At 33.0% G+C, this 26,455-nt stretch overlaps 1 protein-coding gene and 1 long non-coding RNA gene across 2 annotated transcripts; both read left to right on the top strand.

Moving 5' to 3' along the window:
• The first annotated feature begins 502 nt into the window (after nt 1–502).
• LOC141659646 (uncharacterized) lies at nt 503–906 on the top strand. Its single transcript, XR_012549844.1, has 3 exons — nt 503–568; nt 655–753; nt 852–906. It is a non-coding gene; the product is annotated as an uncharacterized LOC141659646 (long non-coding RNA).
• A 22,448-nt stretch (nt 907–23,354) lies between these two features.
• On the top strand, nt 23,355–24,200 carry LOC141661269 (AP2/ERF and B3 domain-containing transcription factor At1g51120-like). Its single transcript, XM_074468253.1, has one exon. The coding sequence runs from the start codon at nt 23,355–23,357 to the stop codon at nt 24,198–24,200; it is 846 nt and encodes a 281-aa protein (XP_074324354.1).
• The last annotated feature ends 2,255 nt before the right edge of the window (nt 24,201–26,455 follow it).

Genomic DNA, 26,455 nt, shown 5'->3' with positions numbered 1-26,455 from the left:
CAGTTTTAAAGTTGATTTATTTACTGGAATTTAAATTTTATCAGTATGAGCCTTCAATTTTTGATGTTATACCTGATCATGTTTATTACAGTAAATTACACTCTACTAGTATCACATTTTAGATTATTTTTCACAAATAGTGAGTTTAAATAATTTTTAGGTTGATTTTAATTCAATAGAAATGTAATTTTTTTTATGATATTTAAGTTGTTTGAGTGACAAAAAAGCATCAAATTTAGGCTTTACTATTTAACAAGCACCTCTGTTTATTTTTTGTAGCAACCACTGGACCCTGACAATTGTCAATCCAGACGCAGAGGTAGTCTACTATATGGAACCTCTTAAACGCCGAATTGCAAATGGAGAATGGGTGGATGTTGTCGACAAGTAAGAGTTCACATTATAAAATTTGATTATTAAGTCTTAACTTATAAATCTTGTCCGACCATATTTTGTAGTGGTTATTTTGTGTTTTGATATATCTCGTTTTGGTTGCAGTGCCATTAAAATGTACAAGGAGGATTTGAAAAAGGTTCCGAAGAAGAAAGTATTGTGGGAGAACATGGCGGTATTTATTTATTTTTGTGATCATATATTAATTATGTTATTAAAGGAGACTGGATATTTTAAATGATTTTTTGTTTGATATTTTAGGGAGTTCCAGTGCAAACCGGGAACAAGGATTGTGGCCTGTTTGTGATGCGATACATGATGGAAATCATTCATGATAAGGAGCTGGACTTTGCTAATAAGGTGACAATTGACTATCTATGGGTCTTTTCATCCACTTTGTATTTACTCTTATAAGGGCAGAACATGTTACTTATACAAAATTTTGGATCATATTTCAGTGGCTGCGTAGATCAAACCTGGTTTACACTGAGGATGACATCAACGAGATCAGGGTTGAGTTTGCAAAATATTTTATGAAACATTGTGCAAGCTAGGTCCTTGCCTTTCTTTTCTTTTGAACTTATCATAAACTGGATGTTTTATGTATGTAGTTGGTGACAAGTAGACTCGTTTGAACTTATCGTATGTTGACAAGTAGACTCGTTTGAACTTATCGTATGTTGACAAGTAGACTCGTTTGAACTTATCGTAAAGTGGATGTTTTATGTATGTAGTTGGTGATAAGTAGACTTGCGATAATGTATTTTGTGTTCGGTGGATTGCTGGTAGTTTGGTAGGTAGATCTGGTTGTTTTGGATTGTTGAACGGATGGATTATGGTATGGTATGGATTATGGTATGGTAGTGAATTGGTTTTGTTTTGGCGGGGGCCTAGATTATGGTATGATTTTGTTTTGGATTATGGTATGGATTATGGTATTTTTATTTTGGCAGGGGACTAATTTTTGTGGTTTTTTATGCAGCTGGTTTTAATTAAATATGAAATTGATATGCAAAATGCATATACCTAATAAGATAATGGTTTTTTAAACTGTTGTCTATTACTTAGTAAACTGTTGTGTTACAAATATTTCTTCAATGGTTCCCGAAAAGTAATTCGTTATCTCTTTTGCATTATAACACCACCCTAAAACTGTTGTCTAAAAGATACTTATATTACTACCTCTGAAAAAAACTGTTGTTGTTCTATTATATAAATAATAGATGGATAAAATAACTGTTGTTTGGAAAAGATATTTAAAATTGGAAAGAAAATTTAGAACTTTCTCTTGACGTAAATAAACCGTTGTTTATTACTAAGAAAACTGTCATGTTAAAAATGTTCCAACAATTGTTTTTCTAAAACAATCGTTGTGTCATCCAGATTGTAACCAGTGTTAAACACTGTTGTTGAATCTCCCTTATTACAACTGTATTAACAACCGTTGTCCAACCTTCGATCACACGAGTGTTGGATAGACAACGGAAAAACTACCTTTCAGACAACGAAAAAAAACAGTTGTATGATTACAAAAATGTTGTAGTATGCACGACCGATATAGAATTGCAACAGATCGGTAATAGAACAAATAATACTGATCTACGATCATAACAGATTAGTAAGGAAACAAAGATAACGTATCCATAGTTATTAACCGAATACTAACGGAATACAAATAGGGCTGAAATGGGACCATGCAGTTTGCTTTACTAATCCCTTAGTAAACTATTAGTTTCCTGTTAGTATTCTATAGTTATATATCTGTTGGCAATTCATTAGTAATTCCGTTATAACTTTTGGTTTTGCCAACAGAAAATTTCGTTGGAAACGTTTCATTACTCACCAGTTTGGAAACAGTTGATGTTGTGTATACTTTTCAAAAGTTTGAAATTGGTCGGCAATTAGTTGATAATTGTTAACAGATAGATTTTTGTTGGCAACTTTTTTTGTTAAATTTGAGATTTCTTGTACTGATTTAATGATTCTAATTTCCATAAATGTTTTTTTATATAATTTGATCAATTTATTTTAAATTAAATCGCAGCGTCTTTCAGATTTCCATTATCAATTGAGATAAAATCCAATTTCAAACACATTTCAAATTTTTAAATGAGGATACAAAATCCAAATCATAACTGGAAAGAAGTCTCTAACTCAAGTATATATACACACCTCCACCCCAATGGGTCTTTTTATTTTATTTTCCCACATAATCCCCGATCACCAGGTACAAACACAACCCAAGTTTAGGTAGCACTCGTAGCCTTGTTTAGTTTCAGTCAGTTTATTATTGATCGAATTTGATTTTCTGTCAATATGAGATTTGTTAAAACATACACCAGAATAAGCTTAATTATTTGGGAAAAGGGGTCATCATGCCTAAATCTGTCAATCCTTTGTTGAATAAGGTCCAGGATGCTTCAAAATGGTACATGCTCAAGGCTAAAGATCTCAATGAAAATACTTTTTTGGAAACAAGGACCTGTCTAAAATCAGTGATAATAAGGATACGGAGTTAACATATAAACCCTTTATTAAATTCTATCGAAACTCTTTCCCCGTGGAATTTGCTCAAGAAAGAAGATGGCATGTCCAATAGTCATCACATTAAATTCGAGTGAAAGCAAGCCAGCAAGACAGTTGCACGAAGTCTGAAAGTGAGTTCGAATGGTTATAACTTTTGAAAGAAGCAAAGTTATTTATACGTGATAAATAAATTCTAATTAAAATATTAAATCACAAATAAATAAAATCCTCGCCCAGGTCGCCTCGCGTACGCGAGACGCTGAGATATTCTCCCACATCGCCCTTCGACACGAACCAACCCGGTCCGGTCCGGTGTGTGGCGGGGCGGGGCGACGGCACGCGCGTGTGTGTATATGCGCGTGAAGCACACAGGAACACAATACACCATCACACACCTTAATAGTTGTACACTACCCATGTGTGTGATACTATATAAAGCCAATACCCCCTTTATTTATTTTCAATGTGGGACAAAACACATTCTCTCTTTTCAAGCTCTTTCAAGCCACTAAGTTTAACTCTAATTTTCTATGGATTTCATTATGAAAAATTCTTAAAACCTTACATGAAAGTTTAAGTTCACATATCATGGAACAACTTCCGATCATTAGATTTTATGATTATCATGAAGAATATAATAAAACTATGATCTAAAATCTAATTTTTTCTAACAATCCCCCACAAATCCATACAGGAATGAGATCAGTTTTTTCCCATCATGACTTATTTTTCAGAGTCGGTACCCTTCCAGGTTTGAACCCTCCTAAGTTCTCTACTTCATTAGCTACCAGATTCAGATGGAATGTTTCACCTTGAATCTTGATATGTTTAGTATAACCATGTTCCATAGACGACGACAAGTCAACGACTATGGTTCTAATCTACGACTTTGAGATATTAATGGTTTTATCTCGATCTTGTTAATTGAATTCTTCAAGGAATAACCCTTTCTCTTCTAATTGCGACCACATAATTACATTCGCTTAGCTGGGCATCTCCAGAGATATACTGCCTCTATCTCGTCAAATGACTTGATCTCATTCAAAGTTTTAACACTCTTACTTTTCTAGCAGTGTCAGTACCTTCTAGGTTTACAGGGGATAGACTCAGATGCAGCAGTATCATCTACGTAGCAAAGGTACTACCAATTCATCCTTACAGCTTGTTATTACCACATTGAATACACTTCGAGGGATCTCTTCTCATGTGTATTGGGTTCCCACTGTTGATGAATTATGATGGGTTCACAGTCTCATCCCCAACCTTGACTTGAGGACCACTGCAGGTTCTGGTACTTTAGTCAAAGGATCCGCTATATTATTCTGAGTTCCTATGAACTCTATAGCTATAATCCTATCCAACACTAAACCCCTTATAGACTTGAGTCTAACTTGGATATGTCTTTTTGCTTTAGTATTATACTTTTTACTGCTAATCTTGTCGATAGTTGTTCGACTATCACAATGAATAGCAATAGCATGAAGTGGTCTACTTACTACAGGTATCGCAGACATAAGTCCGTGTAACCATTCAGCCTCCATCCCCGTGGCATCTAGTGTACACAACTCATCCTCAAATGTAGATTGAGTCACTATAGTCTGTCTGCTTGACTTCCAGGATATTGCTCCACCTGCCAAGGTGAACACATATCCAGTCACTCCATTGGAACCAGACTTCTTAGCTATCCAACTTGTATCACTATACCCTTCAAGCACACCAGGAAATCTCATGTAGTTTAAACTAAGGTACATTGTGCCTTTTAGATATCTAAGTACTCTATCAAGAGCATCTCAATGAGTTCTATTTGGACAACTTATATATCTAGCCAAATGAGACACAAAATTTGAAATATTTGGTCTAGTACAGTTAGCAAGGTACTGCAAGCTCCCAATAATCTGAGAATACCTTAATTGAGACACAGGAACTCCTGAAGTATTCTTGACAAAGGCAACTTTAGGATCATAGGGTGTACTAGTGATTCTACATTGTGAATAACCATATTTCTGAAGTATAGATTTCTCTATATAATGAGATTGAGTTAAGGTTATTCCCTCAGCTGACTGAATCAGTTTGATTCCAAGAATTACACTAGCCTCACCCATATCCTTCATTTCAAAATGCCTTTTCAAGAATTCTTTTATCTTGTTAATAATCTCAATATTGGTTCCAAATAATAAGATGTCATCCATATATAGGCACAGGATACCACACTCACTACCTTTAACTTTGGTGTAGACACACTTGTCACTTTCATTAACCATATAACTGAATGGCAACACAGTTTCATCAAACTTTTTATGTCAATCCTTGGGAGCTTGTTTCAAGCCATGAATAGACTTGCACTACTAGAAATAGGGGATCAGACATCGGTTTAGAACTGATGTTAACAAAAATCTGAACCGATGTCTTCGCGTATGATGTTAAATATCATCAGCCTTTGACATCAGTTAACAGTCGATGCCTATTATAGTGCTATATATCGGTTTTAAGATTAAATGTGATGTCTTTGCAACAAATTTAAGCTTATATTACAGTATTTCTAGGTGAATATGAGTATATTACGAGGTATTTATCCATTAGAACATGAAATCAACAAGCTCTAAAAGCCATTAATTTAAATTCTTTCGAACAAACCGATGTGAGATGCTAGATCAGACATCGGTTAAATTAGTTGCCCGATGTGAAATATTTGATCAGATATTGTTTAAATTAGCCCCCTGATTTGAAATGATGGATAAGACATTGGTTTTCTTCACAAAACCGATGTTAAATCTTTTTGTTTAACATCAGCCAATTCCTCTAACCGATGTTATTTGACTTAAAATACATTGAGTTTCTTTTCAGAACCATTGTCAAATGACTATTTCAAATTTTTTTTTAATTCTTTTTCATTTAATATTATTTTGCATGATATCTTTTATACATTTTTTACATCGGTTTATATGTACCATTGTGATGTCAATGTTCTGTAAATTGCAGGCCATCCTGGTACAAAAATATCCAAACAGAAATAAAAAGGTACTCATCCAAATTACAAGTCTAATACCAAAATATTACTCATACCATACTATACATGCATTTTAAATAAAATACAAGCATTCCATTAGCCAACTCATACTATACTAATTTTTAAATACCCTATTCATAAATTCCGACAACTCCATCCAATTTAGCCAATCAACCCAATTTCAAAAAACTAAAGAAGAGTCTGACTTCTGCATGATCAAACCAAAGATCAGCAAATCAACCCTGCAAGCCGATAATGTGTACGTCTGGTTCTAATGGTGCCGATAATTTAGACTGTAATAAAAATAAACAATATCAATCATTACTACGGAACATTTGATATATAAAATAGAATTAATAAAAAGTTTATGTTAGATGATAATATGATTTCATTAAAAAAAGTAATAGAGATATATAGCATATACCCAATAAAGATCCGAAAGCCCTGTAAATTCCTCCTCTGCAGAACTCTCCACAGCACTTGGATCAGGCTGAGACTTATCAATTGGGTCTCTATGAGCCTCGACATCTAACTCCTTCATTTAATACAATTCCATTTCGAGTGATATCAAATCGGTTATCTATCAGTATAATTTAAAACCTTACTAGATGAAAGAACGTAATTTCAACACCTTCATTGGGCAAACCATCTACATCTTCACCATCATTTGTAGAACGCCAAAACATCTTGATGAACACTTGAAATGCATCCATATTATTTTTAACATATATTAATCTTTAAAAGATAATTGGGTCTCGGAGTAAACTGGAGGGGTAAAAGATCTCTCATTCTTACAGTAGCTAGTTTTAATTATATACTTTGTTCTACTAGTGTTTCTGTAACTTCACCTTACTATAAATCATATTTCATGATATTATATAAAATGTTTGGTCACATGTCAATAGACACAATGGTATAAAAGAATGGTAAAAGAAAAAGGACTGACGACTGACAACAAACTTAAAGATACATAGTGGCTAATAAGAAATTATGTTTATGGATAGCAGCTTATAAATATAACTTCAGCAATGGTTTTGAGTAATTGGATACTGCAAATAAAACCGAATATTGATACATGTAGCAGCTCACAGACTTGAAATATTATAATTTTAATCTCCCGGGGAAAAGAAAATGCATCACTTGTGTCCAGAGCTCAAATTATTGCCAAATTTAACACACCTACAATCTTATTACACGGGGAACAAATTTTATTATTTGACTATTTGAGAATACAATATCACTTATACCTTGTTATCCTCTGTATAGCAGAATCCTCCTCTAGCCATATAGCAAAACCTGATACAGAAAAATTAACTAAGTGAAAAGTTTGAAATTAGGTTCCAATATAACTGAAGAAAACACAAAGATGATTTAATATCTACTGATAAATATAAGATAGACAGACAATCCATAATAAATCAAAACTACAAAATTTAATCAGTGGACCACACATGTAGCATGCTTGTGGTGCCCTCCAAACCCGGGTCAGAAGTTTGGGGTCCACACACATATACGCATACCTTATTTATAACCTGCTTATAACAATAATAAAGATAACAATAATATGCAGTGACCCTATTTACCAACTACCACGGATCGCAACAGGCTAAAGTATGCACACAAGCCACACATCTACTTATATTACATACCGTTAAAATCCCAATCATTCAAACTCAAACTGAGTATTAAACTTTATTACAAACTTTTACAGACTTAAATTATTCCAAAAGAAGCCTACTAGCTCCGCTTTCTCAACCTGAACCCCTAACTCTCGCGCTGGACTGGGGATCCTCGTTACCAACTGGTTCCTTTTTAGCTGGAAAGAATATAAACAACATCGCACAAATGAGCTAACTAGCTCAGCAAGTCACAATGACAAAATTGAGAATAATGATCATCAATAGAACATGATTATGATATCAAGTGAACAATGGATTATGATTTAGAATTGGATATTATACTTTTAATTAAAAAACCAAGGGTAGGTTGCTGATCAGTCACGCACTAACCCCGAGCAAGGCACACAGCATTGCTCTAACTACTGGATCCAAGGTACATATTGGCCTAACTTGACCATTATATGGTCTGACCACGAATCTGGTCCACAAGTTTATAAAAACAATCAAATTCTAACATAATAACTGAATAAGCAATAATAAACAATAACCAGAATCATTAACAACAATGAGTGTTTAACAATGAAAGGGTTTCAATCCTTGTAAGGATCAATAAGGTAATTTCAAAGCTTGGATGTTGGGTAATGAAAGGGTTTCAATCCTTGTAAGGATCAATAAGGGTTTCAATTCTCATAGTATGTTTTGAACCTGAAAGGTAAACACAAAGTCTACCGACACTAAGTTTTGAGTATTATGTTTATGTACTTTCGTGTGATATACTTAAAATACAAATACCAACACCAAATTTTCTTCTCATTTTCAGAACGTGAACACATAATTCGAACAATATTTTAATCCATGACTAATAATTAATTAGTTGGTTACCGACATAATTTAATTCATCGTCGAGTCTGCATGTATTTTTTATCCAAATATGATATTATCGTTGTCGTATATTAATTAGGGTGTGACATATATGGTAAAATTCTACAAGAGATTAGTGACAAAAATATGCACGAGCGATATAGAATTGCAATAGATTGGTAATAGAACAAATACAGCTGATCGACTAATCATAACAGATTAGCAAGAAAACAAAGATAACATATCCATAGTTATTAACTGATTACTAACAGAATACAAGTAGGGCTGAAATGGGACAATGCGGTTTCCTTTACTAATCCCTTAGTAAATTATTAGTTTTCTGTTAGTATTCTATAGTTATATATTTGTTGGCAATTCATTATTAATTCCGTTATAACTTTTAGTTTTGCCAACAGAAAATTTCGTTGGCAACTTTTCATTACTCGCCCATTTTGAAATAGTTGATGTTGTGTATACTTTTCAAAAGTTTGCAATTGGTCGGCAATCAGTTGATAATTATTAACAGATAGATTTTTGTTGGTAACTTTTTTTGATAAATTTAAGATTTCTTGTACTGATTTAATTATTCTAATTTCCATATGTATGTTTTTTCTATAATTTGATCAATTTATTTTAAACTTAAATCGCAACCTTTTTCGGATTTTCATTATCAGTTGAGATAAAATCCAATTTCAAACACATTTCAAATTTTTAAATAAGGATACAAAATCCAAATCATAACTAGAAAGAAGTCTCTAACTCAAGTATATATACACACCTCCACCCCAATGGGTCTTTTTATTCTATTTCCCCACTTAATCCCTGATCACCAGGTACAAACACAACCCAAGTTTAGGTAGCACTCGTAGCCTAGTTTAGTTTCAGTCAGTTTATTATTGATCAAATTTGATTTTCTGTCAATACGAGATTTGTTAAAACATACACCAGTATAAGCCTAATTATTGGGGAAAAGGGGTCATCATGCCGAAATCTGTCAATCCTTTGTTGAATAAGGTGTAAGATGCTTCACAATGGTACATGCTCAAGGCTAAAGATCTCAATGAAAATACTTATTTGGAAACGAGGACCTGTCTAAAATTAGTGACAATAAGGATACGGAGTTAACATGCAAACCCTTTATTAAATTCTATCGAAAGTCTTTCCCTCGTGGAATTTGCTCAAGGAAGAAGATGGCATGTCCAATAGTCATCACATTAAATTGGAGTGAAAGCAAGCCATCAAGACAGTTGCATGAAGTCTGAAAGTGAGTTCGAATGGTTATAACTTTTGAACGAAGCAGACTTACAATTGTCACACTTGATAGTTTCTTTTTTCTCGTCGTTTATTTGAAATTATGAATTATTTGATATATACATGAGCTCAAAATTACCAAATCACGTATAGATATTTTTACTTTGTTGTAAATTTAGGCACTTTTAATGTATTCGGTCATACATTTTCAATATGGTAATTAACTTGTATTATAATTGTTGTGTGATTTAATTTTAATAAATTTTATTGTATATAGAATATTTTGTTGGAAATAATACTAACTATTAGAGCAACATAAAGCCAATTATATATTGTATTTAGCAGGGAAAGACCAAGATAACAGTTAACGCAATGAAGCATTAGGTAAACAGCATGCAAGTCAGAAACTTTAAGAACAAAGAAAAGTAAGAGAGCGTAGCAGTAACCATAGCTTTAACACATATATATTACCTTTGATTTTCGTGAATTTAAAAAAAGTACTTCATACCTCTTGCTAGTTAAGGTTTGACCCGTGATTCATTTCGGCTGTTAACTATAAAGTTGGCCTTCAAGCCTTCTACTTTGTTCTACTAGTGTTTCTGTAACTTCACCTTACTATAAATCACATTTCATGATATTATATAAAATGTTTGGTCACATGTCAATAGACGCAATGGTATAAAAGAATGGGAAAAGAAAAAGGACTGGCGACTAACAACAAACTTAAAGATACATAGTGGCTAATAAGAAATTATGTGTATGGATAATCAGCTTATAAATATAACTTCAGCAATGGTTTTGAGTAATGGGATACTGCAAATAAAACCGAATATTGATACATGTAGCAGCTCACAGACTTGAAATATTATAATTTTAATCTCCCGGGGAAAAGAAAATGCATCACTTGTGTCCAGAGCTCAAATTATTGACAAATTTAACACACCTACAATCTTATTACCCGGTGAACAAATTTTATTATTTGACTATTTGAGAATACAATATCACTAATACCTTGTTATCCTCTGTATAGCAGAATCCTCCTCTAGCCATATAGCAAAACCTGATACAGAAAAATTAACTGAGTGAAAAGTTTGAAATTAGGTTCCAATATAACTGAAGAAAACACAAAGATGATTTAATGTCTTTTGATAAATATAAGATAGACAGATAGTCCATAATAAATCAAAACTATAAAATTTAATCAGTGGATCACACATGTAGCATGCTTGTGGCGCCCTCCAAACCCGGGTCAGAAGTTTGGGGTCCACACACATACACATACCTTATTTATAACCTGCTTATAACAATAATAAAGATAACAATAATATGCAGTGACCCTATTTACCAACTACGACGGATCGCAACAGGCTAAAGTATGCACACAAGCCACACATCTACTTATATTACATACCATTCAAATCCCAATCATTCAAACTCAAACTGAGTATTAAACTTTATTACAAACTTTTACAGACTTAAATTATTCCAAAAAAAGCCTACTAGCTCAGCTTTCTCAACCTGAACCCCTAGCTCTCGCGCTGGACTGGGGATCTTTGTTACCAACTGGTTCCTTTTTAGGTGGAAAGAATATAAAAAACATCGCACAAATGAGCTAACTAGCTCAGCAAGTCACAATGACAAAACTGAGAATAATGATCATCAATGGATTATGATTTAGAATTGGATATTATACTTTTAATTTAAAAACCAAGGTTAGGATGCTGATCAGTCACGTACTAACCCCGAGCAAGGCACACAGCATTGCTCTAACTACTGGATCCAAGGCACACATTGGCCTAACTTGACCATTATATCGTCTGACCACGAATCTGGTCCACAATTTTATAAAAACAATCCAATTCTAACATAATAACTGAATAAGAAATAATAAACAATAACCAGAATCATTAACAACAATGAGTGTTTAACAATGAAAGGGTTTCAATCCTTGTAAGGATCAATAAGGTAATTTCAAATCTTGGATGCTGGGTAATGAAAGAATTGGATAACAAAGGAATCAATGTTTCAGGGTTTCAAGGATTTGGTCTTTCAAAGCATAAGATATCATGGATTGAGTATATAAGTAATTCAGTTCAGTATTTGGTATTTAGTTTGTATGTATTTGTGGAGTAGTATCGTAGATTCGTGGTTCGTGTTTGGGTATACAACAATCAATGGTCTAGAAAGAATCAGGTTACAGCTCAAGATCAATAACTGGAATCAGGGTTTAGGTTTATGTGCTTCAAAGCACTTGCAATATCACAGGATTATCAAGTACCACAATATCTCGAGAAAGTTCAGAACACTTGCCTGGTACTAGCTTACTATTCTGCTATCGCTTCCAATCACAATTATCTTGTTCCTCAACTACCTGTTTTCCTTTCCTACACCTTGTCTCTTCTGCTCACATATCTTAAACATCTATCAATAATCGACTCATAGAGTTCTATTCAACATATACTTCTATCTACCCTTCGTTTTACCCAAATCCGATTAACGGATTGAAAGTTATGTAATAATCAAGTAAACACCGAATATATAGACTGATAGTTAATCAACAAGTCACATATAGCACATAATACATCACGTACTCAATGATATATTATTTACAAAGAAGTCTCGGGTCATAAATAGGCTTTCGGGTATTTAAAATGATTTTTAAAACATTTTTCGAAATTAAAACGGGTCGTTGGATCAATTTCGGGTTAATAAACAGGGTTCGGTTGGCCAATTCTAGCTCCGAAACAATTTTATACTAATTATCGAGCCTTGGAAATAATTTAGAATAATATTTTAAAGCTCGAAATTATTTTTCGAAATTTTTAAATCATTTTTAAGTAATTATATCTAATTACATAATTAAATAAAATTAATTAATAATTAATTAAATCAATTAATCAATTAATTTCCAAATTAATTGACCAATTAATCGATTAAAAATTAACTGAAATTAATTAACTAATTAATTCAGATTTATTTCTGAATTAAAAATAATTTTCGGAATTAAAATACTAATTTTTAGAATTTTCAAAAATTAAAAACGAATTTTTATAATTAAAATAAATAGGAAATATGATTTAAATATTTTTAAAACAGGAATCCAATTTTTGCAAAGTCCGGAAACCTGGGGGACCAAACTTCATCGTTTTCAAAAGTACAGGGAACAAACTGCAATTTTGCAGTTCCAGTCACCGGAAAGTCGGGGGTGGCTGGAGAATTCACCTCCGGCATCCTCCCACCACCATTACCTCCAGAATTAAACTACATAACATCAGGAACCTATATCTGCAATCAAAATTCATCAATAACCCCAGACTTGGCCGGAATTTGATCAAGAAACTCGCCGGTTTCCGGCGGGTTCGACGTAAACTTCAAAACACATGCAACTCCCTTCTCCACAGACCTCGTTGATTCATGAAACTTGTACGACTAGATTGCAAATTTCACAGAGAATACAATACACTATACCAGAACATCAATCTATTTTAGAATAAGAAACCCCCAAATTTCAATTAAGAACATTCATACGGGTTATAAACCCTAATTACAAAATTCGAAAATCAAACTCAAATTTGAACATGTTATTAAACTCCAAATCAGACGTAGAATATATCAAAATCATCAGGAAAACAAGCTCTACAACATGAAGACATCAAATCATACAAAAAATCATCCGAACAAAAATTCATATTTTTAATAAATTTAATTCGAAAATAAATAAATTTTTAGAAAATAAACCTTTGATTCTGCAGTGAAACAAAGCTCAGAATCTGATAGAACACTTCAAATCCTTCATTTTGGTTACTCAAGCTTTGAAAACAGAGATCGGTAACGCCTTCGTTTTGCTGTTTGATTCTTAGAACAATTTTGTAATTAGGGGTTTTCTATGAAAATTATAGAATTAACTATCTGCAAATGATTTTGATACGAAATAAAATACGGAAAAAGCCTATTTATAATTACGGAAAATTAGTATCCCGTTGGACCATTCCGGATATAAAACGGTACGTTTATTTATAAAAACTGATCCAAACGGTATCGGTTTTCGGGATAATTATCCAAATCAGTACAATTTGTACAACGGTCTTGGTCTCAGTGCCTGGTTACACGTACTACGAAGTGATAATTGGGATAGTTTAATAAAAAGCTCTCGTTTATCGAAAATACGGGTTTTATTGATTTACCGAAACAAATATTGTATCGAAAATGTTGCGCCGGGACCCGCGCAGAACAAACCGTATGCCGGATCGAAAAAGTTGAAACATGGAATATGCTCGGAATATTACAATTGGGTTAGGAAGGAGTTCTCGGAAGAGTTTCGGGTTCCAAAAACGTAACAACGGATGACGTCAATTGGTTCCCGTTTTTATAAAATAGATTTTAAATACTCGGAAAAAGATTTTATAATTTCATATGATCCTTATAAATTCATAAATCAACATAAAATTAATTAGGAAGATATGACAATTATCTATGTTTTATTTTGGACATATAAAAATTAAAATACTCAATTAATATTATTTTTTTGAATATCCAAGTACATATAACATTTAACTATTAACTCACAGAATAGATACTGAACACACGTAATAATTATTTAATAGCAAAATAAATACACGATATATCCCGGATATTACATCCTTCCCCCCTTAAAAGGATTATGTCCTCAGAATCTCCTAAGAAAACAAATGAGGGTACTTTTCTCTCATATCACTTTCTAACTCCCAGGTTGACTCTTCAACCTTTGGGTTTCTCCACAATATTCTTACTAACTTTACCACTTTATTTCTCAATACTTTCTCTCTCTCCTCTAGAATCTCTATCGGATTCTCTACATATGACAAATATGCCTGAAGCTCTATTGGCTCATATTCTATTACATGCCTGGAGTCTGGATTATATTTCTTGAGCATCGATACGTGAAAAATATTGTGAATGTGCTCCATGTGCGGGGGTAACGCCAACTCATAAGCTACTTTGCCAACGTGCTTTAAAATCTCAAAAGGTCCGACATATCTTGGGCTTAGCTTTTCTTTCTTTCCAAACCTCGTTAGTCCTTTCCATGGTGATACTTTCAGTAATACCAAGCTTCCTTCTTCAAATTCCATGTCTTTCCTTTACTGATCTGCATATTTCCCCTGACGATCTTGTGCGGCTATCAATCTCTTCTGGATAATTTCAACAATTTCCTTTGTCTGCTGTACCAGTTCAGGTCCAAGTATCTTGCGTTCTCCTACTTCGTCCCAATATATTGGAGATCTACATTTGCGTCCATAAAGGGCTTCATAGGGTGGCATCCCAATGCTGGTATGATAACTGTTATTGTAAGCAAACTCTACCAGAGGTAAATGTTCGTCCCAACTTCCTTTGAAATCAATAGCAGAAACACGTAACATGTCCTCGATTTTCTGGATCATTCTTTCACTTTGGCCATCCGTCTGGGGGTGATAGGCCGTACTCATATTCAGTCTTGTTCCCAAACATTCTTGAAAACTCTTCAGAAAATCTTGAATTAAACCTTAGATCTCGATCAGATACAATAGACACAGGAACTCCATCACGAACTACAATTTGCTTCAGGTACATATGGACCAACTTGTCGAGCAAAAATCTTTCATTTATAGGCAGAAAATGAGCTGACTTGATAAGTCTATCCACTATAACCTAAATGGCATCATGATTAGCCCTTGTCCTTGGTAATCCAACTATGAAATCCATGGCAATATGTTCTCATTTACACTCTGGAATCTCCAATGGTTGTAACAATCCACTTGGTCTCTGATGCTCTGCTTTAACTCTCTGACAGGTATAGCATTTGCTAATCCATTCCGCGATTTCCCTCTTCATATCTGGCCACCAATAATTCTTCTTTAAATCTCTGTACATTTTGGTACTCCCTGGATGGATGGAATACCTTGAATTATGTGCCTCCTGTAAAATTTCATTTTTCAGCTCCGTCAGTGGGGGAATCCAAATTCTAGATGAAAACCTCAGAATACCTTGATCATCCTTTTGCGTGCATAACTCTTCACCTACCAAACGATTTATATCCTGATCCATTACATCTTCCTGACATTTCTTTATTTTCTCAAATAATTCTGGTTGGAAAGTCATACTGTATACTTTCGCTTCCTCAGGCTTGCAAACTTTAATCTCCAATTCCAATTTCTGAAATTCCTTATATATGTCTTCAGGTACTGATAACACATTCAACCTTTCCTTCCGACTCAATGCGTCTGCTACCACGTTCCACGTTCGCTTTACCGGGATGATAATTAATCGAGCAATCATAGTCTTTGAACAACTCTAACCATCTCCTTTATCTCATATTAAGTTCCATCATTTGTAGAATGCCAAAACATCTTGATGAACACTTGAAATGCATCCATATGATTTTTAACATATATTAATCTTTAAAAGATAACTGGGTCTTGGAGTAAACTGGAGGGGTAGTAGATCTCTCATTCTTACAGTAGCTAGTTTTAAATATATACTTTGTTCTAATAGTGTTTCTGTAACTTCACCTTACTATAAATCATATTTCATGATATTATATAAAATGTTTGGTCACATGACAATAGACACAATGGTATAAAAGAATGGTAAAAGAAAAGGGACTGGCGACTAACAACAAACTTAAAGATACATAGTGGCTAATAAGAAATAATGTATATGGATAATTAGCTTATAAATATAACTTCAGCAATGGTTTTGAGTAATTGGATACTGCAAATAAAACCGAATATTGATACATGTAGCAGCTCACAGACTTGAAATATTATAATTTTAATCTCCGGGGGAAAAGAAAATGCATCACTTGTGTCCAGAGCTCAAATTATTGACAAATTTAACACACCTACAATCTTATTACCCGGTGAACAAATTTTATTATTTGACTATTTGAGAATAGAATATCACTAATACCTATACCAAATTCAACTATGTTATCCTCTGTATAGAAGAATCCTCCTCTAGCCATATAGCAAAACCTAATACAAAAAAATTAACCAGAGTGAAAAGTTTGAAATTAGGTTCCAATATAACTGAATAAAACACAAAGATGATTTAATGTCTACTGATAAATATAAGATAGACAGACAATCCATAATAAATTAAAACTACAGAATTTAATCAGTGGATCACACATGTAGCATGCTCACTCCCTAGTGAACAAAAAGGTATTAGTTCAAATTTAACTTTTAAACTTTCAGGTGTGTATATGTAGAGTTGTATTTAAAAAAGCAACCATCTAACAAGAAGCAGCTAGAGCTCCTAAATTGTATTAAGAGCAGCTAACTCTCCAGCCTTACCTCTTCGGCCACTAAAGAAAAAGCCAGCTAACTTTCTAGCTGGTTAGCGGAAAAAATTTGCAAGGTTATTGTACCATGGTCCCTCTTGTTATTAGGCTGCAGAATCATGCACTATCTGACTCAAATCTTCAGTTGGAGTATCTTACAAAACTGGTTTCTACTGAAGAATCAAATATAGCGAAAGCAATTAACCAGGCCACTAATGAGATTGCTGGAAATGAAAAAGGGATATCTCATACATCACTGACCCTTGTTGTAAAGAAAAATGGTGCTCTTGATTTAACTATGATTAATTTACCTGGTATGATCATTCCCATAGTTAGTTCTCCAATCATTGTTTGGTAGATATCAAAGGATTGTGGAACATGCTAATATAAAATAAAAAAACTTTGCTAGTGTGACATGCTATATTTAATACAGTATTTGTCTATATATTTGTCTATTACTTGTTCTCAACGATTTGTTTGATTTGTGTGATTAGTTTATTTCTTTGACTTCAAATATTTACTGTCATATTACTCCCCTTCATACCTAATTATTTATATCAAAGACATTCATTTATTTTACATTTTAATGATATTTTCGTACCGGACATTTGACTTACTCGTGTTTATTTCTTTTTATAGGTAGTCAGTGGTACAGCTGGGGTGTGATGAGTGCTGCCCAAATTTTAGCTTGTTTATCTACTTCAAAATAAAGTCAAGGATATGTTCTATTCCATATTATTTTGAATCTTGTTAGGGAACTTTATTTTGAAGATTATAAACCTCTGTTAGTTTAATAAATTAAGTTTAGCTTGTTTTTGCTTCGATTAATAAATAAGACTTATCTTGTGTAGCCTCTACTTGTTTAAGTAGGGTGGTACAGTATGAATAGTTATTATGTAATCTCTGTTTGGATTGTTGAGCGAATACGAATATGACACATGTTCGAATACTTTTCGCTTCCATGGTAATAACCGGATAATTTAAAGTTAAACTGTCAAGCTTATTTAGAAGATCTAAAGAAGAAGACCATCAATGTTCAATCTTTATGTATTGATTAGAATTATAGCAAAAGTTGTTGCTCTAGTTGAAGTAACTCCATACCTAATTTTGCTAATCAGGCGAAGTTGAGAACTTGGTAAATTTTTAATACATGCCCGCCTTTAGTGGGGATATTATATCAATTTCTTTTTAGGAGAAGAAAGGTTTTTCATTTTATTTAAATAAATAACAGTTTTTATTCTATTTCAGTGATAAGGCTTCTATATTGTATAATTAGTTAACAATTTATATGTTTTAAGATGACTCAAAAAAACATTACTTTTAGCATTGTCATTAAGGCATATTATGAGAAACGCATTTCTCGGTTACATATAGATGAATACTGGGAAAGGTTTGATTTTGAATCTATACGAAGGATGCGAACCTTGTCTCATTTGTAAATAGGCTAAAGATTCTTTTACCCGCTAAGGTGAAAGGGTCACCGAATGATTACGACTTATATAATGTGATGTATGTGGTAGAATCCTTATAATGGTAAGGGCTAGCTTATACTACTTCATACCGTTTACTGATGACTTTATTAGATATGGATATGTATGTCTTATAAAGAATAAATCTGACTCTTTTGAAGTGTTTAAAGAACATAAGGCCAAAGTAGAAAAGCTAACATGGGAAAGTATAAAAGTTTTACGATCAGATCATGGAGAAGAACACTTAAACCTTAAATTCAAGAGATTCTTGAAGGAGTGGGATATTGTATAACGACTTACTACTTTTGGAACACCTCAATGAAATCAAGATTCTGGGAGAAAAACCATACCTTGTTGGACATGATATGATCGATGATGAGTCAATCGGATCTTCCAATCAGTTTCCAGGGTATGCTTTAGAACCGATTGTATATACACTTAATCCAGTTCTAACTAAAGTGGGTCAAAAGACAAGTTTTGACCAAAATTAGATAAATGTTTTTTTGTGGGATACCCAAGTGAGACTAAAGGGAATAGTTTTTATAATCCTTGTGAGAACAAAATGTTTGTTGCTCAGACCGTTGTATTTCTTGAGTGAGAACTACTTTTTAAAAAAACCAGTGGGAGGATAATAGATTTCGATGAAGATCCAGAATCACATGATGACATTGAACCATAGTTGAATTAAGATTAGGATGTACATCAAAATATTAAAAGTAATCATGTTCAGAAAACACGGGTTGTTCGTAGATCTAGTAGGATTCGCCATGAGCCCGAGAGAAATTATGGATTTCTCTTGACTATGAACATAATTATTATTAAATTATTAAAATATTTACATACATTATTATAAAATCATGTATTATTTTTAAAAAAAATATACATTTATTTTATTATATATATGTTCATTACATATATTAAAATTTAATCGAAAATATTAATTTTGTGTATCTCATAGTGTGTTTTGAACCTGAAAGGTAAATCGAAAATCTACCAACACTAAGTTTTGAGTATTGTGTTTATGTACTTTCATGTGATATACTTTTTTTTTTAAAATAACTTTCGTGTGATATACTTAAAATGAAAATACCAACTCCAAATTCTATTGTTGTTTTCAGAACGTGAACACATAATTCGAACAATACTTTAATCTGTGACTCATAATTAATTAGTTGGTTACCAACGTAATTTAATTCATCGTCGAGTCTGCATGTATTTTTTATCCAAATATGATACTATAGTTGTCATATATTAATTAGGGTGTGACATATATGGTAAAATTCTACAAGAGATTAGTGACAAAAATTTGCACGAGCGATATAGAATTATAACAGATTGGTAATAGAACAAATACAACTGATCTACAATCATAAAAGATTAGCAAGGAAACAAAGATAACGTATCCTTAGTTATTAACCGATTACTAACGGAATACAAGTAGGGCTAAAATGGGACAATGCGGTTTGCTTTACTAATCCCTTAGTAAATTATTAGTTTTCTGTTAGTATTCTGTAGTTATATATCTGTTGGCAATTCATTATTAATTCCGTTATACATTTCGGTTTTTCCAACAAAAAATTTCGTTGGCAACCTTTCATTACTCACCCGTTTTGAAACAGTTGATGTTGTGTATACTTTTCAAAAGTTTGCAATTGGTCGGCAATCAGTTGATAATTGTTAACAGATACATTTTTGGTGGCAACTTTTGTTGGTAAATTTGAGATTTCTTGTACTGATTTAATGATTTCAATTTCCATAAGTGTGTTTTTTCCATAATTTGATCAATTTATTTTAAACTTAAATCGCAGCGTCTTTCAGATTTCGATTATCAGTTGAGATAAAATCCAATTTCAAACATAATTCAAATTTTTAAATGAGGATACAAAATCCAAATCATAACTGGAAAGAAGTCTTTAACTCAAGTATATATACACACCTCCACCCCAATGGGCCTTTTTATTCTATTTCCCCACTTAATCCCCGATCACCAGGTACAAACACAACCCAAGTTTAGGTAGCACTCGTAGCCTAGTTTAGTTTCAGTCAGTTTATTATTGATCAAATTTGATTTTGTGTCAACACGAGATTTGTTAAAACATACACCAGTATAAGCCTAATTATTCAGGAAAAGGGGTCATCATGCCTAAATATGTCAATCCTTTGTTGAATAAGGTCCAGGATGCTTCACAATGGTACATGCTCAAGGCTAAAGATCTCAATGAAAATGCTTATTTGGAAAGGAGGACCTGTCTAAAAGCAGTGACAATAAGGATATAGAGTTATCATGCAACCCCTTTATTAAATTCTATCGAAACTCTTTCCCCCATAGAATTTGCTCAAGAAAGAAGATGGCATATCCAATAGTCATCACATTAAATTGGAGTGAAAGCAAGCCTGCAAGACAGTTGCACGAAGTCTGAAAGTGAGTTCGAATGGTTATAACTTTTGAACGAAGCAGACTTACAATTGTCACACTTTATAGTCTCTTTTTTCTCGTCGTTTAATTGAAATTATGAATTATTTGATATATACATGAGCTCAAAATTATTAAATCACGTATAGATATTTTTAGTTTATTGTAAATTTAGGCACTTTTAATGTATTCGGTCATACATTTTCAATATGGTAATTAACTTGTATTATAATTGTTGTGTGATTTAATTTTAATATATTTTGTTGTATATAGAATATTTTGTTGGAAATAATACTAACTATTAGTGCAACATAGAGGCGATTACATATTGTATTTAGCAAGGAAAAGCCATTAACACAACAAAGCATTAGGAGAAACTGTAAGAACAAAGAAAAGCAAGAGAGCGTACCACTAACCATAGCTTTAACACATATAGATTACCTTTAATTTTCTTGAATTTAAAAGATGTACTTCATACCTCTTGCTAGTTAAGGTTTGACTGGTGATTCATTTAGGCTGTTAACTATAAAGTTTTTATCTGATTATAATGCTAAGCTCGGGTCTTCAAGCCTTCTTCTATGTTTTAAGGGTAAATGAAGAGCGTGTTTATCAAAAAATTTAGAATGGATATGGGTCAAGGTGGGTCGTTGTTTGCCATTAGGCCTTGACGGACTTTAATCCCAATGAACCCTCACCGCTTAAATGTGTCCAATATTCCGTACTATAAACAAAAAATTGTTTATATTAACTAATAAAATTTTTGACCACAAGATATTATCCCCTAAAATTTTACAATTTTTGAAATAAGCTTGGGATTCAAATTTGGGATTAAAATTTGAAAGAAGTCATATGTGGTTTGTTGAATTCTTGAAATCAAAAGGTATTTAATTTGAATTTTAAAAAATCTTTTAAAATCTGATGATATTCAATATAGATTGGAAAAAATTATTTAAAATCCGAGTCTATTCAATTTAAAATTTTAAAAATCCATCAAATTACGATGGTATCAAAAGTTCATGGATTTGTTTTTATTTGAAAAAGTGGTAGATTTTGATGAATTGGCTAGTACATTTTTAATATTTTAAAATATTTGTAAAGTGCATGAGATTTTGAAGAATTTCTAAAATAATTCCCAAAATCATCAAGACTCGGCAAGACTTTTCTATCAATTCTGTCAAAATCCACGAACAATTAAAATCTACGAAATATTTTTTTAAAATTCATGAATTGTTATGATTTTTTTAAAATCGAAAATGAATATACGCCATAAATGTGAGATTAGAGTAATAGAATTGTTTTATGTGTGACTACATGCTGCTCTCTAAATAATCATAAGCTTTTTAGTTTATACTAAGAGATTTTATCAGGAGAGCATTATTACATGATGGCTATATTCCTCATATTTGGATTTAGACACTTACCTTAAGGAATAAGGATGAACAATATAACTATGAATTGAAATATTGGTGACTAGTTTAAAGAATCTGACATCAATGATTTAATCACAAAATATTTCAAATCTCATTTAAATTCTTTTCTTTTCCTTTTTTGAAAATAATTAAATTCTTTTCTTGGTTAGTGGCCTCTTTCCTACTATTAGCTATTAACTATAAGCACCAGCCCCTCTAAGAGATCTGTCTTAGAGCTCACCAAATTGAGAAGAATTTAATACCTATTTCTATAAGTTTTATTGTCATATTTATAGGTTTTATTAAGTCTTAAATATATATGTGTGAACCAATTTGATTTAATTATTGATTGTGTACTGGGGGTTTTGTGTGTCATGTGTTCTTCCAGGTTATTTGATCATTTTACTTTAAATCCAATGTGTAATGTGTAGTCAAAATTATAGCTATTGTGTAATAGGAGACATTTCTTGTATTGATTAAAGCATATTTGTGCCTATCATGGGCAGTTTTTACATTTATTCTTCTCATAAATTTTTAAACATCCTATGCATGTTTGATGTATGAGAACCCCTTGTATTAGTTTGGCTGTGAGAGATCCAGGAATTAAATTCCACTAATATATCGATTATATTTTGCGAATACACATTTATAACTTTGTATTTTCGGAGGATATTTTCATATATTTTCAAAAAAATTAATAATAAAAAAATTTAATTACCAAAAATATAAAATTTTGTTTAAGGGTGACACATGTCCCACATAGCCCCTTACTAGATCCTCCCCGGAGTGTGACTGTGATGAGAGAGTTGGGAAATGTAGAATGCACAAAATGTAGTTCCAAAAGTAGTTTTTTAGTTGAGCTAATTAATAAATACTTAAATGAGATCTCTTTTTATTCTTATGTTAAAAAATACATTATATTCTATATTTCATTTTAAATCATAAGTATGGATGCGTTTTCTTCAAATCTTTTTCCTTTCCGGTTTCTAGTTTGGACTTTAAATATGAGTTACTTGCTGCAGATCATTTTCTCTGCAGGTTTCCATAGTTTAGGAATGAAATGTATTAGCTTGTTTCATTTACTAACTTTCCTGTGATTGCAGTAAACAATGAAGGATCTCATGAATGTCACAGCACATATGTTCGGCAAAGCTTCAGGTTCGAACAGTTTGAGTCATAATCAATCATGTACTAAGCGTGCAAGGCATGATAAAACTATCGGTAGTTCGAGTTCTAAGGGAGTCGTTGCTCTAATGAATGGGAACTGGGCAGAACATGTTTTTGTAAATCATAACTGGACTTGCATAGGGATTTTTAAGACAGAGGAGGAAGCAGAGATGGCATATGATAGTGTCGATGAAAGCTTGCGAAAGACAGACAACATTGCACAAGAACCAAATATTCAGAAACAAGTCTGCATTGCTGGTAGCCTTTCTTGCAGGTCTGTCAATATTTTCCAGGCACAGAGGCAACAAGATTGTACACGTACCTGTCTATTTGAAAAGGTACTTACTGCTAGCGACGTAGGTATGCTCTACACATTTGTGATTCCGAAAATGTATGCTAGTTGCTTCCCATGCGATTCCCAAAAGCTAGCTTTCTATGACCAGTCGATGACACTCTGGAATTTTCGCTATGGTGTCTGGAAGGGAAGTAACAGTTATGTCTTATCTAGTTGCTGGAAAGATTTTGTGCGAGCAAAGGATCTGAGATCAGCGGACAAAGTTATTTTCTTCAAGTGTGAGCTTTTTGAGACGGGGTCAGCTGTTCACACTTATTTTGCAATTGATGTGGAATATAATGCTAATAGAGTACAAGTTGAGGAAGCCAACAGGGGAAAATATGTAGTTGCTGATGGCGAAAAATCGCATTCGAAGGAAGGGGTGCAGAACTTTGGTCTTGAACAGAATCACAGACCAGGCTCGAGATGGATATCGAGGCTGACAATGACTTGAACAGAACTGATTCCAGGAAAGCACCTGAGAATTGTGTCATGCTTTTTGGGGTGAAAATTGCTTAAGGAGGTATCTGGGAATATTTACTCTAATCACTTAATCACTTAATTAGGGTGTGACATATATAGTAAAATTCTACAAGAGATTAGTGACAAAAATATGCACGACCGATATAGAATTGCAACAGATCGGTAATAGAACAAATAATAATGATCTACGATCATAACAGATTAGTAAGGAAACAAAGATAACGTATCCATAGTTATTAACCGAATACTAACGGAATACAAATAGGGCTGAAATGGGACCATGCGGTTTGCTTTACTAATCCCTTAGTAAACTATTAGTTTTGTGTTAGTATTCTATAGTTATATATCTGTTGGCAATTCATTAGTAATTCCGTTATAACTTTTGGTTTTGCCAACAGAAAATTTCGTTGGAAACGTTTCATTACTCACCAGTTTGGAAACAGTTGATGTTGTGTATACTTTTCAAAAGTTTGAAATTGGTCGGCAATTAGTTGATAATTGTTAACAGATAGATTTTTGTTGGCAACTTTTTTTGTTAAATTTGAGATTTCTTGTACTGATTTAATGATTCTAATTTCCATAAATGTTTTTTTATATAATTTGATCAATTTATTTTAAATTAAATCGCAGCGTCTTTCAGATTTCCATTATCAATTGAGATAAAATCCAATTTCAAACACATTTCAAATTTTTAAATGAGGATACAAAATCCAAATCATAACTGGAAAGAAGTCTCTAACTCAAGTATATATACACACCTCCACCCCAATGGGTCTTTTTATTTTATTTTCCCACATAATCCCCGATCACCAGGTACAAACACAACCCAAGTTTAGGTAGCACTCGTAGCCTTGTTTAGTTTCAGTCAGTTTATTATTGATCGAATTTGATTTTCTGTCAATATGAGATTTGTTAAAACATACACCAGAATAAGCTTAATTATTTGGGAAAAGGGGTCATCATGCCTAAATCTGTCAATCCTTTGTTGAATAAGGTCCAGGATGCTTCAAAATGGTACATGCTCAAGGCTAAAGATCTCAATGAAAATACTTTTTTGGAAACGAGGACCTGTCTAAAATCAGTGATAATAAGGATATGGAGTTAACATACAAACCCTTTATTAAATTCTATCGAAACTCTTTCCCCGTGGAATTTGCTCAAGAAAGAAGATGGCATGTCCAATAGTCATCACATTAAATTCGAGTGAAAGCAAGCCAGCAAGACAGTTGCACGAAGTCTGAAAGTGAGTTCGAATGGTTATAACTTTTGAAAGAAGCAAAGTTATTTATACGTGATAAATAAATTCTAATTAAAATATTAAATCAGAAATAAATAAAATCCTCGCCCAGGTCGCCTCGCGTACGCGAGACGCTGAGATATTCTCCCACATCGCCCTTCAACACGACCCAACCCGGTCCGGTCCGGTGTGTGGCGGGGCGGGGCGGCGGCACGCGCGTGTGTGTATATGCGCATGAAGCACACAGGAACACAATACACCATCACACACCTTAGTAGTTGTACACTACCCATGTGTGTGATACTATATAAAGCCAATACCCCCTTTATTTATTTTCAATGTGGGACAAAACACATTCTCTCTTTTCAAGCTCTTTCAAGCCACTAAGTTTAACTCTAATTTTCTATGGATTTCATTATGAAAAATTCTTAAAACCTTACATGAAAGTTTAAGTTCACATATCATGGAACAACTTCCGATCATTAGATTTTATGATTATCATGAAGAATATAATAAAACTATGATCTAAAATCTAATTTTTTCTAACAATCCCCCACAAATCCATACATGAATGAGATCAGTTTTTTCCCATCATGACTTATTTTTCAGAGTCGGTACCCTTCCAGGTTTGAACCCTCCTAAGTTCTCTACTTCATTAGCTACCGGATTCAGATGGAATGTTTCACCTTGAATCTTGATATGTTTAGTATAACCATGTTCCATAGACGACGACAAGTCAACGGCTATGGTTCTAATCTACGACTTTGAGACATTAATGGTTTTATCTCGATCTTGTTAATTGAATTCTTCAAGGAATAACCCTTTCTCCTCTAATTGCGACCACATAATTACATTCGCTTAGCTGGGCATCTCCAGAGATATACTGCCTCTATCTCGTCAAATGACTTGATCTCATTCAGAGTTTTAACACTCTTACTTTTCTAGCAGTGTCAGTACCTTCTAGGTTTACAGGGGATAGACTCAGATGC

This window comes from Apium graveolens, chromosome 5 (assembly GCF_009905375.1).
Source record: "Apium graveolens cultivar Ventura chromosome 5, ASM990537v1, whole genome shotgun sequence".
In the NCBI taxonomy this organism is placed as follows: Eukaryota; Viridiplantae; Streptophyta; class Magnoliopsida; order Apiales; family Apiaceae; genus Apium; species Apium graveolens.
Note: the sequence above shows the minus strand (reverse complement) of the source record. Positions and strands in the feature narration are given on the sequence as shown.

Bases quoted from the DNA above. Each gene is read 5' to 3' on its own strand.
- LOC141661269 (XM_074468253.1), top strand. From the start codon at position 23,355: ATGAAGGATCTCATGAATGTCACAGCACATATGTTCGGCAAAGCTTCA.